The sequence below is a fragment of the Phaenicophaeus curvirostris genome, chromosome 2 (assembly GCF_032191515.1).
Source record: "Phaenicophaeus curvirostris isolate KB17595 chromosome 2, BPBGC_Pcur_1.0, whole genome shotgun sequence".
NCBI lineage: Eukaryota > Metazoa > Chordata > Aves > Cuculiformes > Cuculidae > Phaenicophaeus > Phaenicophaeus curvirostris.
In genome coordinates, this window is record NC_091393.1 from 94,422,551 (window position 1) to 94,439,455 (window position 16,905).

The following is a 16,905-nucleotide window of genomic DNA, read 5'->3' on the forward strand; positions in this document are numbered from 1 at the left end:
CAAAGCTGAAGACTAATCTTGCTCCCCAGACTACAAATCAAGTCCTCAGAGATAATATCTCAAGGATTTAAATGATGCTGAGGAGGTAAACGAACAAGTTGCCTGCAGTAATACATATAAAGCATGGCCGAAGTGACTTGGCCAAAGCAGGAGGCTGTATTATCATAGAATCATAGAACAGTTTGAGTTGGATACCTTAAAGATAATTCCAACCCCTCTGCCATGGGCAGGTGCATCTTCCACTGGATCAGGCTGCCCGAGGCCCCATCCAACCTGGCCTTGAGCACCTCCAGGGATGGGGCAGCCACAGCTTCCCTGGGCAACCTGTGCCAGTGCCTCACCACCCTCATTGTGGAGAATCTCCTCCCTATGTCTCCTTATTGTGCACAGGGTTAGGGAATAGAGAACACTGGTAAATAGATTAAAAAATGAAATTTTGTCTTTTATTTTTCTTGAGAGAAAAGACTTCAGAAGTAAATAGGAAATGATTCAGGATGTACATTTGTCTCGCTGGTGAGCAGGATATATAAATACCAAAGACAGCGTTAAACAGCATGAGAAATGGAGAAAGTCAATAATGAAACAAAAAATGACCAAGCCAACAAACAATGAAGGGCCTTTACAGGGGAGAGGATGTCCCGATTATTGATTTTGAAACTGTAGTGGTTGGAGGCTCAAAGAAGCAGACAGTGGAAATGTCACATATGAATTTGTGATGTGGGAAATCGCTTAGAATAATAGTGTTGCTGTGCACCTAAGATGCTCAGCTGCAAGCCCTAAACAGCTGCAATTTCATAAATTTCACTGCATTCTGGTATGGTGGTGGTGCTGTCATCTTCAAGTGAATTCACTGAGGCAGCAGAAAGCAAATATGATTTAATTTTGGATTCACCTGTTGGATCAATTTAAAGAAATTTTCTCAAATGTTGTGTAACCATCTACCCATTATAATCTATGTCCTCTGCTGATGTCTCATGTTAGACAGACAAATCTCTAGTAATACTGGAGTGTCTTGGCTAGAGTGATGAAACATTGCAATAACCACAGAACTGAGAACGTCCCCATTTATATAGGCTCCTAACATGCAAAACCTTCCTTACTTTATAAAAATTTCTTCACATGAAGAAGTCTGAGGCAGACTTGGCAGCAGACATATAATAGAAAACAAACTCCCTGAAACTGGGGCAAAAGAAAACCACAGTGACCTGCTTGTAACTATCTGTGGGTTCTTTTAAGCAGAGAGCAGAGATTCTCAGAGTCACCTGTGCCACAGCAGGTGTCCATCTCAGCCAGTGGTGTTGTCATAGGGACTGCCTTTAAAACTCAAATTCATGTCAGCAGGCTTCAAGCAACTGTGGCCAGCCGGGTAGCTGTGAGAAGTGTTCTTTCACAGCTCTGCAAGAGGCAACCACAAGCTCCAGATGCTCCTGGGGGAGGTCAGCTGCCAGCACTGGGTGTCAGCGGGTGGAGGACTTGGACATGTGGGTGGAGAGCTTGTGTTTTGCTCACCAATCTGGCAAGACACAAACAAAAGCCTCAGGAAATTCCAGCAGTTTACGCAGCTCCAGCAATTGCAAGGAGCCGCTCGTGAGGCTCAGCAACTTTTTGTGACCCATCTGGGCTGGTGCAAGCAAACGCGGTCAAGCCGGGGAGCCTAGGAGTAGGAGTAAAGTTGAACTCTGCAATCTCTCTCCCAAGACACCTGACGAAGGCAGATGCGGGACTGGCAGAGACATGTGAGTCATAGCAACCTCCAAAAGGGAAAAGGTGAGCTGAAGGGGAGGATAGTGTGTTTATACCTTGGGAACAGAGGCATGTTGGGATTGGTCTCTGCTCTAGTGCTTCGTTAAAGGAACTCCTGTTACTGGGAGAACTTGGGAAGTCTTCTGTAGTTCATACAGTTTCCAGCATGATCTTACTGTCTTTATTACTTGTCCATATGAATAAAGTGCTATCTCCATCCCAAAAGTTAAGAGAGAATAATTGTACACAATATTTTTGAAAGTAGGTCCCAGCTCAAAGATGGTATCCTAAAAATTGTAGACTATGTAAAAAATTAATATTTCACTAGTGGTGTGCAACTGATATAATGAATATTATGTCTAATCCTGCAAAAGGTCAGTTTCTTCATGTGAGGGAAGCCAGAAAACTAGGCAATACAGACTTCCAGAAGGAGAAAGAAATAGGTTTCTAACCCACATGTAGAGCGTTCAGCACAGTTATATACAAATGGTTAGGATGATTTGTCAGTGTGGAAGTTCAACATTTTACTCACACTGGATTTATTGAAAATGTTCCTACATACAGTAGACACAGAAAAATAAAAATAAATGCATCTATATACTTGCTTGGAAAAAATCATCGTTTATTTTCTACCAAGAATGCCTGAAGAAAAAGAAGAGAAATATAATTTTTTTAAATTTTCGCAGAAGACTTGTTTCATTGTAATTTCCCATCCATTGCAAGGTGGTGTGCTGTTTCACTAGCAACAAAAACATTGGGAAAAAAACCCCCAGTCATCAGAACTGTAAAGATCATGTTAAGTTTTTAAAAGTTCTGTTCATCTCCTGTAACTATTAATTTCCTGCATTTTCACAACTGTACCGCTGTACTTCTCTCTGCACATTCACCAAGGAAGGCTCCATTTGCCCATATGTTTTAATTAAAAATGGTTGTGCCACTGTGTATTAAATGCTTACGAACAGTCTACGTTTCTGGAGATACTTTTGTGTTATGTCATTCTGCCTTCCAAATTTTCCTTAGTTTGTGCTTAGCATCTTAATGTTTCATTGTGTTGGATGCAAATGACAACTGAAGTTGTTAGGAAAGTTCAGCGTTTCAAACATATGTACTTAAAAAGTATTTTAATTAATTTTTCTCCCTTCCTTTCTTTTTTTATATTATGGAAATGCAGGATTTTCCATGGCATCTCTGACAGACACACAAGTTCCCCGTGTACCCTTTCCCGTGCCACTCACCTGTGGGAACAGCTCTGTGCTGCCAGTCTGATGGCTGGGTCGTGCTGTCCACCAGGCTCCGAAGGACACTCAATGTGAGGTGGGTCTTCTTCGTCTGACTGCCCCAGAAGTTCTGTTAAGATTAATCAATACAGGGTATAGAGTTACTCAATTTCAAAGTACTAATCGAGCTGCCAACTGTTTGCCTTAGATATCAATAAGTACAAAAGAATCTTCTCCTGTTATGGATCAAACTGAATGGAAAACCACATGCTTATGCAGCCTTCAACCTCGACTTTTCTCCTTGAAAAAGAGGCCGAGTAGCTAATGTCAAGCAACAATAACATGTTGAAGAGTTTTTGGAAGGGAGGGAGGGAGGGGGTGTGTGTTGGTGTTATCTAGTGAAGAGGAAATGCCTTCTTTAAGTTGTCAAGTATAGAAGCTCTAGCTGGCTGCCAAGGGCTGCTACATGGGAGTATTTCACTGTCGCCATACAGATTGAAGTCTTGCCAATTTGACTGCTCCCCCAAAAGGGTATGTGCCTTCCTTTCATAAACTCCTTCCTTTGAAACTAAAGAATATCCTTAGCTTTGTTTCAAAATATTTTGGTTCACAATCAAGACCTGAAGCCTCCAGGTAGGTGAAAGAAGGACTTGCAGTTCCCAGCTTCCAGTCTGAGCCCTTCAGGGAAGGAAATTGTTTGAAAATGCCCAAACCACTTAAAAATATAGAGAAGGAATTGCATATTCTAGGTGAGAGACTTAAACAAACAAACAAATAAACAAAAAAAACCCCCAGGCTAGCAAAGTCTAGATTAAGGAAAAAATCCTGTTACAGATAAAGACTTTAACAGATTTTTTGCAAAATTTTAACTCTTTTGCGTTTTTTTCTTTTTTAGTCCTGTTTTTCTCCCCTTGTTCTCTGCCTTCCTAGATCCTGTATGAGCTAATCTGCGCAACAGATACCCACGGCAACACCATAGGCAGTGCAAAGAATATAATGCTCTTGTGACCACTGCCATACTGCTAGTTTACATTTTGGCTGGAGACCCAGAATGCTCACCAGCTTAGGATGGCAAATCTATTTGTAAGCGTTTCTGAACCTCTGAGTCCTAAAGAGCTAAAGCTGTAAGACTGCTGCAGACTATTACTACTATTCATGCTACCTAAATAATATTAGCATCTGTGGTGAGAGAGGGTGAAGAGCGGCAAGCAATTTGACTTTCTCAAGTAGCACATAAAGCCTGTGCTGCTTTTTCCCACACATGGAGAAATGCTGAAAGCAACCAACTTAGTCAGGGACAACACATCTCCAAGTATGCACACTATATTGCAATAAATAAAGGAGATAAACCCTGGTGCAAATTATCCTCCACCTAGAATACAAAATTCAAAGAGAAAAAAAGGGTAGGAGAAAAACAGTGTATGAGCAATGCTCTGTGTCTAGAAAACTCAGATTAAGGGTAAGTAAAGTAGATTTCTCTGGAGATCTCTCCTTGGACCCTGTTGAAGAGCACGCAGCTGAGAGAAGGAGGGGAGCACTACAGAGAACTTAAAAAGGCACAGGAGAAAATGGTTTTGATACATGTGAATAACTCTGGGAAAAGGCTTAAACAAAATTCCTGTTGATGTGTATGTAGTTGATGTGTGTGTGGTCCACCACAGCTCTCCTGGGATAAACTTTGACAGTCTCTGCTTGGGAACAAACCTCTCACTGCCATACTTCCACCTGGGAACTGAGTCTTTGCTCCTGAAAAGTCCCCCTCTTCACTTGGCTTTAGCTTTTAAAGAGGGGAAATGTTAAACCTTTTAGTTTTCTAAATGACAAAGCTGAGGCTTACAACAGGAGTCAAGCTAGTGCAATATTTTTCCTCATCTTTTTTGTTTCTTTTTTTTTCCTACTCAGCAATGTGTAAGGCCTACATAACTTATCCCATGAAAGTTACAAACTTTCACCAATATATGATGTCTATGGCTTATCCTTAGACATCAGTCCCGAGCCTGACCTAGCTCCAAGGAGCAGTGGCATTTCAGAATGTAAAACCCCAAGAGATGCTGAGAGAGGAGTGTGTCCTGGGAAAGCAAATAAAATAAGATTGGGTCAGCTTCAACCTGATCTCTTCCCATTATTCTGTAGACTCACATTTTCATGCACCTGCTGAGAATGAGATCTGAACAAATCATAGTCCTCTCAAACACTTCAGTGTAACCCAGGCATGTGCCCTGGGTGGGACCTAGCAGGTTAGTAACATGTAATGGGCTACAATTTGGATGTATCCAGTCCTCATGTGGCATATTTCTAAGAATGCTATGAGGAATTATAAATATGGCCTTTGATTCTGATATTTTGCGGTGCGGATGCACCATAGCTACACCTTCTTAAATACTGGATCTGCAGGAACCTCACGAAACCTCATGGAAAACAGAACAGTTTGTCATACACAAGCATGCAAGTAGCCAAAGTCGGGGGGTGAGAGGGGTTCGTTCTTAGGGGAGTGCAAATAGATTTCTTTGCACTTTCATATCTAAATTAAATATCTGAAATTGACCTCAAGTTGCGAAGACTGAACCTATTCTAGTCTGAGTCTACCGCTGCAGTGTTGAAGGAGAACATTAGATAGGATCAGATGCCAGTTCAGAGCCACAAAAACATCTGATAGGAGCTCTACAGTAAAGCAATAAACATTTTTGTTGTGGCACACTGGACTGTGTTCCCTATGAGACATGCTACAGCAGGAAAACAAATGCACAAGGAACACTGTTTAAACAACACAGCCCTTCCCAAACCAGAGGCAACACATCCCATATTTAATCAAAAAGGGAAGGATTTGGGAAATAATGCCATGGAGCTGGGAGAGGCTGGAGGTCCTCACATCTAGATGAGAGCTCTGGCTAGGTTCTGGTGCTTGATAGAGACTTGACTTCATACAAGCATTGGAGGTATCAAAAGTTGCACCTAAAATTTCTTATTCGGGTAATCTAGGATCTTGCTTTGGCTCACTGTACAACCAACTCCTGCTGGTTTTAATTCTAACCCGCTATTTGCTTATCATGTTAGGATTTGGGGATTTGAATCTGAATTTGAATTTTAATAACTTGAGAGTTGGTATCATGGCTATCATTGTTGTTTCATCATTAAAGTAATTTACCAGATGCGATGATATGAATTATATTGTGCTAAAAATCTTTATCTTCAAAATCCCATTTGCCATGACCAATATTAGGATAATGTTGTACACACACAACCACACAAGGCGTTTTGCATTTCCAAAATTTGCTGATAGCTGTTGTTGCTACATCTAGCACCCATCTGAAATACCCAAATACGTTTCTTTACAAGTCTGCTGGAAGTTTTATTATGCTTTAATGAGCAGAATGCTTTCTGAACACCATATACAAGTGATGAGATCTCATGCCTTCCCCGCTCAAATATGAGTAATTATTTAACTGTATCTATTCTTTTTTGGACCTGTGTCTGCAAATCAGAAGCTGTTTCCATTCTCCAGTATCCTCCACTGGTCTTTCCAGGATAAAATGCATTTTAAAATGTGCAATCCCATTGTAAAATGAAAATCTTCTTTTCATACTGTTTGCAAAATTGACGACGCTACTTAACAGAAGCCATTAAATTATTTACAAAGTAGCAGCTACTCTTGTAAAAGTGTAACCTTTATAGGGCATGAAAAATAAACTAGTTGATAAGTGAGAGATAAGCCATTTGACTCCTTCTTTGTGTGCCTGGCATGGGATGCAGAGCCAATTCTGTACAATCTGATGTTTACAGAGCAATCGTAATGTACGACCTCCTTAGGCAACAGGGACACAAGAAGCCTTTAAAATGCTGAAGCAAGCATTTAATCAGAACTCTTCATGCTGATCTTTGAAAAATTCAATAAATCCAAAAAATGTAACTCCTTCTAAAGATAAAATATCAGTTTTTTGCTTCAGGAGTTGCAAACGTATCCCAATGAACTCCCAGTGAACCACACAGACTTCAGACATACAGCTCTTTTCTTTTGGGGAAAAAAAGAGTAAATAGTAGAGTTTTTCTGAAACAAAGAAATCAAGGGTCTGAAGAAATCCAAATGGTTAAGGAAAGGGAGTGCTGTAAAACAGTATAGTTTAGTAATAACCCAATCGATCACACTTTGGTTTTTTGGCATAGAAACAAATTCTTTTTTTTTTTACCTGAATAGCTATTTCCATGTGAACAAGCTCATATCTCCTTTTCTTACGCATTAACTTCTTCCTTTTTTTTTTTATTTTACTTTTTTATTTTGACCGGTTGAAATCAGGCTTTCATGCTTTTGGGAATTGCTCTTTGGTGGTTTTATGTTTTTAAGGCAAATAACTACTGCAGGAGGCATGAGATTGAGCTTGACCTCATGCATTATCAAGTTGCTTCACCTTAACTCTACCTTAGGTTTTCCCAAACTACATGAAGGTATTTCTAAAGCCACTGGGTAAAATTATTTTGGTATCAAAATCAGTGGGAAATTCCACTGCTGCCTTGAATGTGGTCAGCTCTTTTTTCTGGCTACAATTGTTCTGAAAATGTCTTTCTAAATAAACAGATTCTAATAAAATTGTCCAGTTTCAACAAATTCCTGCAAGGAAACCACACAACTCTGGTTTTGTGTGTGGAAAAATACAACTCTAAACCTCTCTGCTACTTTTGGTCTCGTTTTCCACAACTTCTTATTTTGAGATTATTTTCGTATTGTTTTGTTAGTTCCTGGCACTGACACGTTTTCATTTGACAAATATAAATGGTCAAAATATTGGGTTTATTTTAAAACTCATTGAGAACAGCTGTTACTGCTGAGTACTGGAAAAGGTACATTATATCAGAATATCTCCCATTTGTGTGGTAATTTAACAACTTGATGGCTGAGAAGATAAGGTGCTTCAATCATTACTAAGTAGAAGCAACCCTTAATGGTAGCATAACATGTCATTATTTCACTAGCTGGGCATTAGGCATATTAGCAGCAGCAAAACTGGTTCAGTGTGGGTGCTAGGAAATTCAAGAATTAAAATAAAAGTTATGTGATAAAACTATAGTTAACAACTCTCCCCTTTTTTTTTGTACCATAGACAGTTATATTCCACTTAGCAGTCTTCTACAGCTTGCAATAAAACATGGCTTCAAAACTTTCTGCAAATGCAAATGCCAAGTCTTTACTAGCTCTGGCTGAGATATCAATCTCTACTACTCATTTGCTCTGTTAGAAACATACACAAAATTAAGCTAACCACCATATAGTCCGAATAGTTAATTTTATATTTCCCTGGAGCCTAAGTAATCAGGTTCTCTAAGCACTGCCAATATTATTCAACTGAAAAAAAAGGCATATATTACAGGATGATCCAGATGTGTCAGTACCAAACTGTGATGAGTTGTCAGCCGAAAGAGACTGCATAACCAAGGGTTTGTTTCAGTTCCAGGCCCTTTCACTTCAAAAGCTTGACTAGAGTCTCAGCAATAGAGATCTTGCACATCTAGATTTTATCGGGTTTCCTAAACGATGTGAATATTGCCTTGTAATCTTGGCAGCGCGCAAGCAGCTCTCCTTACGCCCGCCGATGCACGGTAACAAGCTGGGGTGCCAAGACACAAGATGAGCAACCTAGGGCTGCTATTGCTCAGTAATTACAGCAGGCACAGGAGGAAGGACACTCCTGGTGACTAGGCATTATCTTTCTTTGGTAAGTGATACTTCAGACCAGGTCTTTTTTTTGTTTGTTTTTGTTCATTTTAAGTGAATATCTAGAAATACCTGTTCTAAAGGAAAGCTGGGGTAAAGCTGCTTTTGAGCAGTGACGTTCCCATTATTTGGGTGAAGGCTGCAGCAGTGGAAATGTGGGTGCGTGCTCTGGAGCATCTCAGCAAAAGCATTAATGGAAGAACTGATTATTCTTAGGTGATGCTCTAGAGACTCCGTAACACAAAAATGCCTCTGGCATTGCAAGCCCCAACCCACAACGGGCAAAGCAAGTGCTGCCGAACTTGCGTGTTTCTTCAGCTGCTTTTCCTGACGCCCCTGTACGAGGCACACCCTCTGCTTGGCACTTCCAGCCTGAGGACCCAGAGTTTCCACTCCTGGCCTCTGCCCCCCAGGCATCCAGAGGAGGGAGATGTGCCGGCCAGACCGGAGGCAGGTAGGCTCAGGGAGAAGAAAAACATTTTGCAGAGTTAATTGAAAGAGAAATACGTCTGCAAATACAAAGTACGGAATGGAAGCCTGCAAATAAATGCTGCCAGCTGGAAGCTGGCCAAACTGATAAAGCAGAAAAGAAATTGAGGGTTAAATGTTTTGGATGCTGAAGGCTTGGACTTCAAAGTGAAGCTCAAGGAAACTCCCAGCCACCAAGTCCATACAAAAAGGCTCTAGGCAAACACAAACCTTCTGCAGGACGGCTTTCTCCCAAACAATTTTCAAAGGGGAATGGTTTGGATGAATGGTTAAGGGATATCTTCTACCACCTGGGAGCTCTTGTGCAAGGGAAGACGATGCCCACAGGTGAGGTAGGGCTGAGGGGCAGAAGGAGTTGCTTTCCACAGGGAAATTGAAGAGAAGTGCATCTGCCCACACCTTGTTGGAAGAACAACATGTAGCTGTGGATGTTTTTCCATTGCTAGATAGAAAGTGGCAACAGGGAGCTGGTCCTCTAGGCCAGGAGGTGAAAGAAACCAGAGCAAAGCGGGTGGGTTCTCTGTCTTCCCTGGAGCATCAGCTGCTGTCTACATCAGGAGGGATGGGGTGGGGGGCAGCACAGTACCTGATGGCAACCCAGTTTTCACCAGGTAGGGAGGGACTGAGGGACTGCAGCTAGAAATGCCTGCCTAAATCTCAGGGGGGAAATGCCATTGGAAGGATGCTTCTTTTCCAAAGTAAATCTCTGTTTCAAGACTGCATGGGCTACAGTTTTCTATGCAGAGTACTAGGGGTAGGAAAGCCACTTTTTTCCACTGAATCAGGAAGCTGTACTCAAAATAGAGGATGGGATAACTCGTGATGTGTCCCTCTGATATTAACTCTCCATACCAGGCCCTTCTGCTGGTTTTGTGACAAGGACCCTGTGTTCCCAGCACTGACTCTAGAGGCTACACAATAAGACCACCTTTGCCTTCAGACAGCTCTTTTTGAATCAGCTGAGGTGAGAGTCCTTTACATGTGATGTCTGCATCATTATCCCACACTAGAGTGTGGCATGAGAGTGGCATGAGGACAGCAAGGCACGGCTGTGTAACACTAAGTTTCTTAGTGTCGGAATTACATTTACAGGTGAGAAAGTCTTAGCCACGGTATCAACGCTTTCTGAGCAGGTGCATAACTATGCCATAGTGCCGGAGCAAGGCTAGAGTTCAAGAGTTAGCTAATTGTATCTCTCTCAAAAAGGAATTGCCTCAGACCAGTTAATTTGTCAAGATAACGAATTGCAGCAATTCTCCTCATCTGGAGCTGGGCCACTAAAACTGATCTGAACTGTATTTAAACTCTTGATGACAGAGACTGAAAAAGATATTGCTATACTGGAGGTACAGGTTCCTAAAGCAAAACTGCATGAACAGCTGGAGTTGAGAGGCAGCAAGGGCATGCGAGTACACATCCTGCATATCCCTGAGATATGAAGAAACTCCCTGGGGCACCGACTCCAGTGCCTGGGCAGGCAGAGTTCATCTTGAATCTTTGGGAGTGACTGAGGTCCAAAAAGGATAACATGGTACCCATCAAGTCTCAATTTCTGCTATATGAGATAACATAAGCAGAGTTTTTACCTCCTCCCTTCTGAAAAAAAAAAGAAACAGAGCACAAAAGTACTGATTTGAAGTTATTGAAGGTTTTCTGGGAGCCACAAGAAAAAAACCCTCTGTGGACCTGATGCTGTGATTCTTATGGCACTATATTGTCCTAAAGCCCAGGTTGCTACTGCATTTCTCTTTTCTGTGTAGCAGTACACATGAACAAGTTTGGAGGAGAGGAAAAGTAGAAGAAAGTTTCAGTAAAAATGCAGGCTTAGCCCAAAGCCTGTCCTTTATTTCTGCTGAAAGTGAAGTAGACAGCATCAGGTAAAATGAAAGAATGTATGTTCTTGTGCCAGACCTTCTCCTCTGGCTTCCAGGTGTTTTCTTCCCCTCAAGAGTAACATGGACCGGAATAAATCCTGTACATTGAGGCAGGGGAACCTCAGGATGAGCAATACCACCCTTGAAGGATGCTCTAGCCATGCTTAAGTTGAGGAGCAGGACTAACTTTTCCTGGGCTGCACCTGGGTGCTTCTCCAGAGAAGCCAGGACAAAGGTTTTGCTGCTACTGGCATCTCCCATGAGTGGAGTGGGACTCATTGAGGTCTTTTCCATTTGTGCTCCAGCAGTGCTTTTTGGTGTCAGAAAAAAGCAGAAATGTTTTCAGAAATTATTTCACACTGTTAGGTTGAGCAGAAATAATTTCAGGTAAAACAGAAGTATGGAAGACCTTTGACAATGATAACCTGGCTCTTGCCTTGCATTGGCATGCTCTGTCCATGAATAGGATGCACTGAAGACAAAACTGGTTGTTGATGACTGTGGGGCTATATCAGCACCTTAAAAATCATCAACATGAGAAATTAGCCAGACAGCTCGTTTTGGAATACTGCTGAATCGTCTGCTTAGGAATGAAATTACTTTCTTTCTCTTGTTATTCAGAATAATCATTCTCTACCTGTAAACTCACTTAATTTACAAAAGTGAAGTGGCTTTTATTTTGGAATAAGTGCATCCACAGGCAGAGTTCTTTCAAAACTGCTAATCTGGTGATTGCCACATGTAAACAAGCTCTTATAAATTGATGGGGATGGTAAAGAACTCATGAAGGTATGGCCCACGACTTCTTACTCAATTTGCAAGCACACACTTAGACCTATCTTCCTCGGGGCTAATATGGTGATCAACATAGCTTACAGAGAGCCAGGTTCAATTTAAACAACATAGTCATATGTTTGAAAAAGAAATGAGCCTTTGAAAACTGTCTCCTCTTGTCGTCCCCTCAAGTTCCACGTCTGTCTTGCTTGAGTTGTTCCTTGCTTTTAAATATCCCAGTCAAGAGGTAATCTAGGTTTTAGTAGATATCAGAAGTGTTGATTGCCCATAGGGTTGGGCCGAAGGCTAGTAGGGGCTGGAGATCAAACACGTGCAGCCTCTTCTAGAATCAGTGAGTGACTGATAAAGGGTAACTGTATGTTACTTGTAGCTAGGTTCTTGGCTTTGGCCGCAGTAGAAATGTCTGGCTGCGTGCAAATTGCAAAGAGAGGCTTAAATGTTAAGATGGACAATTATGTAAAGAACAGATCTTTGCAGGATTACACAGGATTATGCCATCTTGTGCAATGTATAGGGTTTTTCTTCCCAAGACTTTTCTGCTGCTGGAATGCTCCTGGGAAAGAAAGGGCCACCTCAGACTGGAAATCTGGGCTGAGGTTGCTCTGGCTGTGTTTATGGTGGCTTAGTACATGTGTCCACACAGCGTGGCAGCAGCAAGAGCTATGCGGGAGATGCAAAGTGACCTAGATCAGCACCCCTAATTCCAGCAGCTGTGCTAGTTGCTCTGTCCTGTGTAAGTGTGATGTGAACCAAATACCAGTCATGTTAGAAGCTGACCTTATTTTCTTGGAGAAACTTGTGTTAAAATGGATATAAAAACACTCTTGATACTTACCTCACAGGATGTTTTGAGGCTTAATTAAATGTGTGCAAAAGCATTTTGAGATCCTTAGATGAAAGATGTTTTTATAAATGCAAATTATAATAATTAAGGCTAGTAACCACCATCAGCTACTGGAACAATTAATTCAGGTTGCCACAGGCCATCACAACAACATGTGCAAAGAGCCATCAGCCATTTAATGACGTGTGTTGTGTGAGAACTCAAAGCTGTAAAAATGCTGTAAAGAGGAAAAAACTACATACTTGGGGCTTGCCCCTGCCTGGTGCAGCTGGTGGCAGTTTCCTCTATTGCTTCCATCAACCCTGTGTTTGCATTGCAACTCACCCCCAAGGAGAAGAACCCACCTTAAAGATTACATCAGTGGGATGATTTTAAGTCCCTATGGTTTTTATCTTTGACATTGCAAGGAAACTCAAAATGACTGCAAATAGCTTGGCTTGTAAAAACTGGGAAATACATAAATATAACTCTCTTCTGTTAACTCTCTTCTGTTAACTCTCCCTCTTGCCCCCCAGCCCAGCCCCAGCCTGCTTGCAGCATCACAGAACAGACTTTGGCTACAGGGTCTTATCCAGCTGACTTTCCAAGGGTGAAAACAAAAGCTAGGTAATCAAGATGTGTCTGGCCAAATACTTGAAGGCCCAGTGCACACATTTAGCTGACAACTGACTGAAATCTGAACCATTTTGCTCAGCCTTTCTTGTTTCTTCAAAACTGATTTGGGCTTAAATAGATAAAACCTACAGGTGTTTAAATGCTCTCCCCTGTCAGCAGAACAGCCTCATCAGACATGGTCTGAGGATGCGGTCAGACTGGAAGAGATATCTGAAGACCCCACAGGTGAATCCCAAAGAGCAGGCTAGCCCACCTGTGCCCCTCAGGCTTATTTAATTGCTCACCTTTAAAGACTAAATTCAGAAGAGCAGTAGTTACTAAGCATCCAACTTACCAAGCAATTAGGCTAAATGCACGGCAGCTAGAAATTTAAGCAATGCACTGAATTTAATTTGAGAATTCATGGTCAGAAGACTGAAACCTTTAACTTTTAACCTAGCAGCAAATTAAATCAGCTTTCTGATCAAGTGAAAAATTCTATGCTATTGAAGTTCGAAAGTGTGAAGCACACGCTTATTAAAAGATTTTTTTTTCTTTTTCTCTTAATGAAGAAAAACTTGGGACCAGTTACTTGCTTAATCCAAATAATGGAGAAATGGGAATACTCTCTGCAAATAAAACTCACATTAAAGAACAGTATTGCTTTCTGGGCTCTGCCAGACTAGCGTGCTCATAGTCAGTGGGTTTCAAGGAAGAAAAGTGTTACTCATGCTGGAGGACTGCACAGATTAAATTTACTCCAATATCAACAAGCTTAATGCCTGCAGAGTTTACCAGAAGCTAGCTTTCCATGTACCAAAACTGAAAATACTTATATGTTTTTCAGATCCTTTAAAAATACTGACTTCCTATAATACTTTTCATTCTTTAAGAAATAGGATACTAAGTTGGGAATTTCTTGGGTAAGTTTTCATAAAATGAAGGTCAAGTTTTACGGAGTCTGTGTGTTTCTGCATGGAAAATTAGCAACCTTAGTGTAATGTATAGAAAACAGGCTACACAGTAGGTACCAACACATTATTTTAAACCTACAAAGTCTAAAACTTTATTGTGATATGTACATATGCAAGCAGTGTGTTTGCGTGCACACGCACACACATACATATGCACACACTACATGCATTCTGAAATCCTGTTACTAAGCTCTCTTAATGACTCTTATACAGTGCTCTGTTCAATGTCTCTTGGCTAAATCCTACAACACAAGATAAAACTTGGAAGCATTTTCTAAATGTACCTCAAGGCAGTAGGACATAAAAGAAGTTAGGGTATTAGAGCACATCTCATTTTAACCATCTCCGGAGTACCCTGACTGACACTCTACAATTCACAAGAAAGGTGTGGCTAATAAAGCCACTGAAGCAGATATAAGGGCAGCTCCTCCTGATGCGCACTTACGGCCCATCACTCACCCGCCCCAGCACTTTGCTGCACAGACTTGCTGATAACCACCAGCACATTCTGTGGTTCAGGTGCCCAAAGGCCTCAAAAGGCAATGTGACCATATCAGCATCTGAAAATTCTGATTAATGGGTTGATGCTTTCCTTCCCATGCCTTACTATTAGAAGAGAGTGACTTAGAGGGAAACCATAAAGCTTTGGAAAGGGGACACACCACACTTTGTTTGCCTTTTTGAAGGGGAAATGTGACCTTGTAGAAACAGCAGGTTTTTCATTCCCAGGCTGTTCCTTCCATTCCCTGGAAGATCTTCATCTGACTGGTGTCCCTCAATTACAGAGTGGTATGAATACTAGGGTGGTTGTGGTTTTTTTTTAAAACCTCACGGAGCTAGTTGACACTATGCAATACCTTCTGTAAACACAAATACTTACTCTCTTTGTATTTACATAAACTCCACCAGCTGGAGCAGCAGCTGTGGCTGCCACTTGGGAAGCTCAGAGCCCCAGAGGGAGCTGTGGGCAGCTCCTGGCATTGCTTGTGCTTCTGAGGGTAACCAGGAAGAAAGTCCATGGGAAGCGATGTAAAGATCTGATGCCGGGAAAGAAAACTACCATGGTTCCTTCTGGAGTCCTCCCAACATCCCACTCCTTCCCTTTCTTGCTCCTCTTCTCCTTGAAATAGATAACAGGAGTTTGGACAAGACTTTTGTCTCAGAGAGATCCTCACCTTTTTAGAAAAAAAAAATTTTCTTTTAAGAAAAGGCAATCAACCTAGACTGCATTCTCTGACATCTGCTGAATAAAGCATCGCTTGTCAACCACTCCTTCCATCAGTGAAAGTGCATTTGGGAACAGAATAGAATTGTTTCATATCATATCATTTAGATTGCCTTTAAGATCATGAAGTACAACCCTTAACCTAACACTGCCAAGTTCACCACTAAATGATGTCCCTAAGCAATCCATGTATCCATGGAAAGCAATTAATGTTCAATAGGGAAAGTTTGCCCTTACAAAGCTTCTTTCCACATTCCTGCATTGCCACAGAGATCTTTTTCTTTCCCTACATGCCACCACAAGTTCTTCTCACACAGACGTGCATCACCCAGAGATGTTTACTGTCTACCCAGTCATTGATGTGTCCTTGTAGCCTTTCCTTTCAGCCTGACTCTGCTCCCTCTGCCTCTTCTTGGACTCTTACTTGCATTTCACATTTTGTGGGATGTTTTTTGACTATTTTAGGCTGCAGTGGGAACTCAACCCATTGCAGGGAGAAGGGATCAGTCAGAAGGAAACTGTCACCACAATCTTTTCTGATCTGTAAAGAGCAGCTTGAAGCAATACTCTCTTTACTAGAACAGTGCTCGGTTTAAAGCAGGCTTACAGGTCTCTGATCCTTTCAGATCTATTTTGCTAATGATTTTGCTGCAAAATCAGCAAAATTATTGGACTCACCTGAGTTAACTCTGGGTGAGAGTGCCATGTGAGCAGGTTGTGCCTGGACCTGGTGCCTGGTGGGGCCCCAATGGAGCAGAGGGTACAGCCAGTGACAATGGCCACCACTGGGTGTTTCTCTTAACTGCTAGTCCAGCTGGCTTTTACACCTGCTCCATTTGTGCCACAAACAAGAACAACAACCGGGTCTGAAATCACATGTAAAAATAAGGAGCTTTTACATATACATTTCTGAAGTCAAAATAGATGTGTAGGATAGCAAGAACTCTCAAGCCTCCTCCACCCCTCAATATAAAGAAAAGTTTAATCACTGCTATTCAAAATAGTACAAAGCAAAAGAGAGATAGGGTGCAAGCAAACTGAAGTATAGGAAACAGCTTTCTAGGAAAGCTGAGTAGCATAAGAACATCATCACGGAAACTCTTAATATGAAAACGGTCAAGGATTACTTCACAAACTTTTATTAGCAGGTGGCTGGAGCCTCTTAATCAGGCATCTTGTCTATTCCTAATGCCAAGCCTGACAATACTCAAGAAGCATTTGGACGATGCCCTCAGATACAGGGTGTGAATTTTGGGGTTGTCCTGTGCAGGGACAGGAGCTAGGCTTGATGATCCTTGTGGGGCCCTTCCAACCCAGAACATTCTATAATTCTTTGATTCTATGCCTATAATTCTCTACTATAAAGACAAGGTCAAATTGATCCATATATTTTTCCTTCTCCACCTCCAACATGAAGTGGGGCAGGGCTACCAAATTCTGGAAGTC

The 16,905-nt window shown here is 41.6% G+C and overlaps 1 protein-coding gene across 1 annotated transcript in view; it reads right to left on the reverse strand.

Annotated features, from left to right (window-relative positions):
• Nucleotides 1–16,905, reverse strand: part of WDPCP (WD repeat containing planar cell polarity effector) — a 161,167-nt gene that overhangs the window by 13,048 nt on the left and 131,214 nt on the right. Inside the window, exon 16 of the mRNA XM_069852966.1 lies at nucleotides 2,979–3,090. Within this exon, the coding sequence (XP_069709067.1) occupies nucleotides 2,979–3,090 (112 nt within the window). The remainder of the gene's footprint in view (nucleotides 1–2,978; nucleotides 3,091–16,905) is intronic.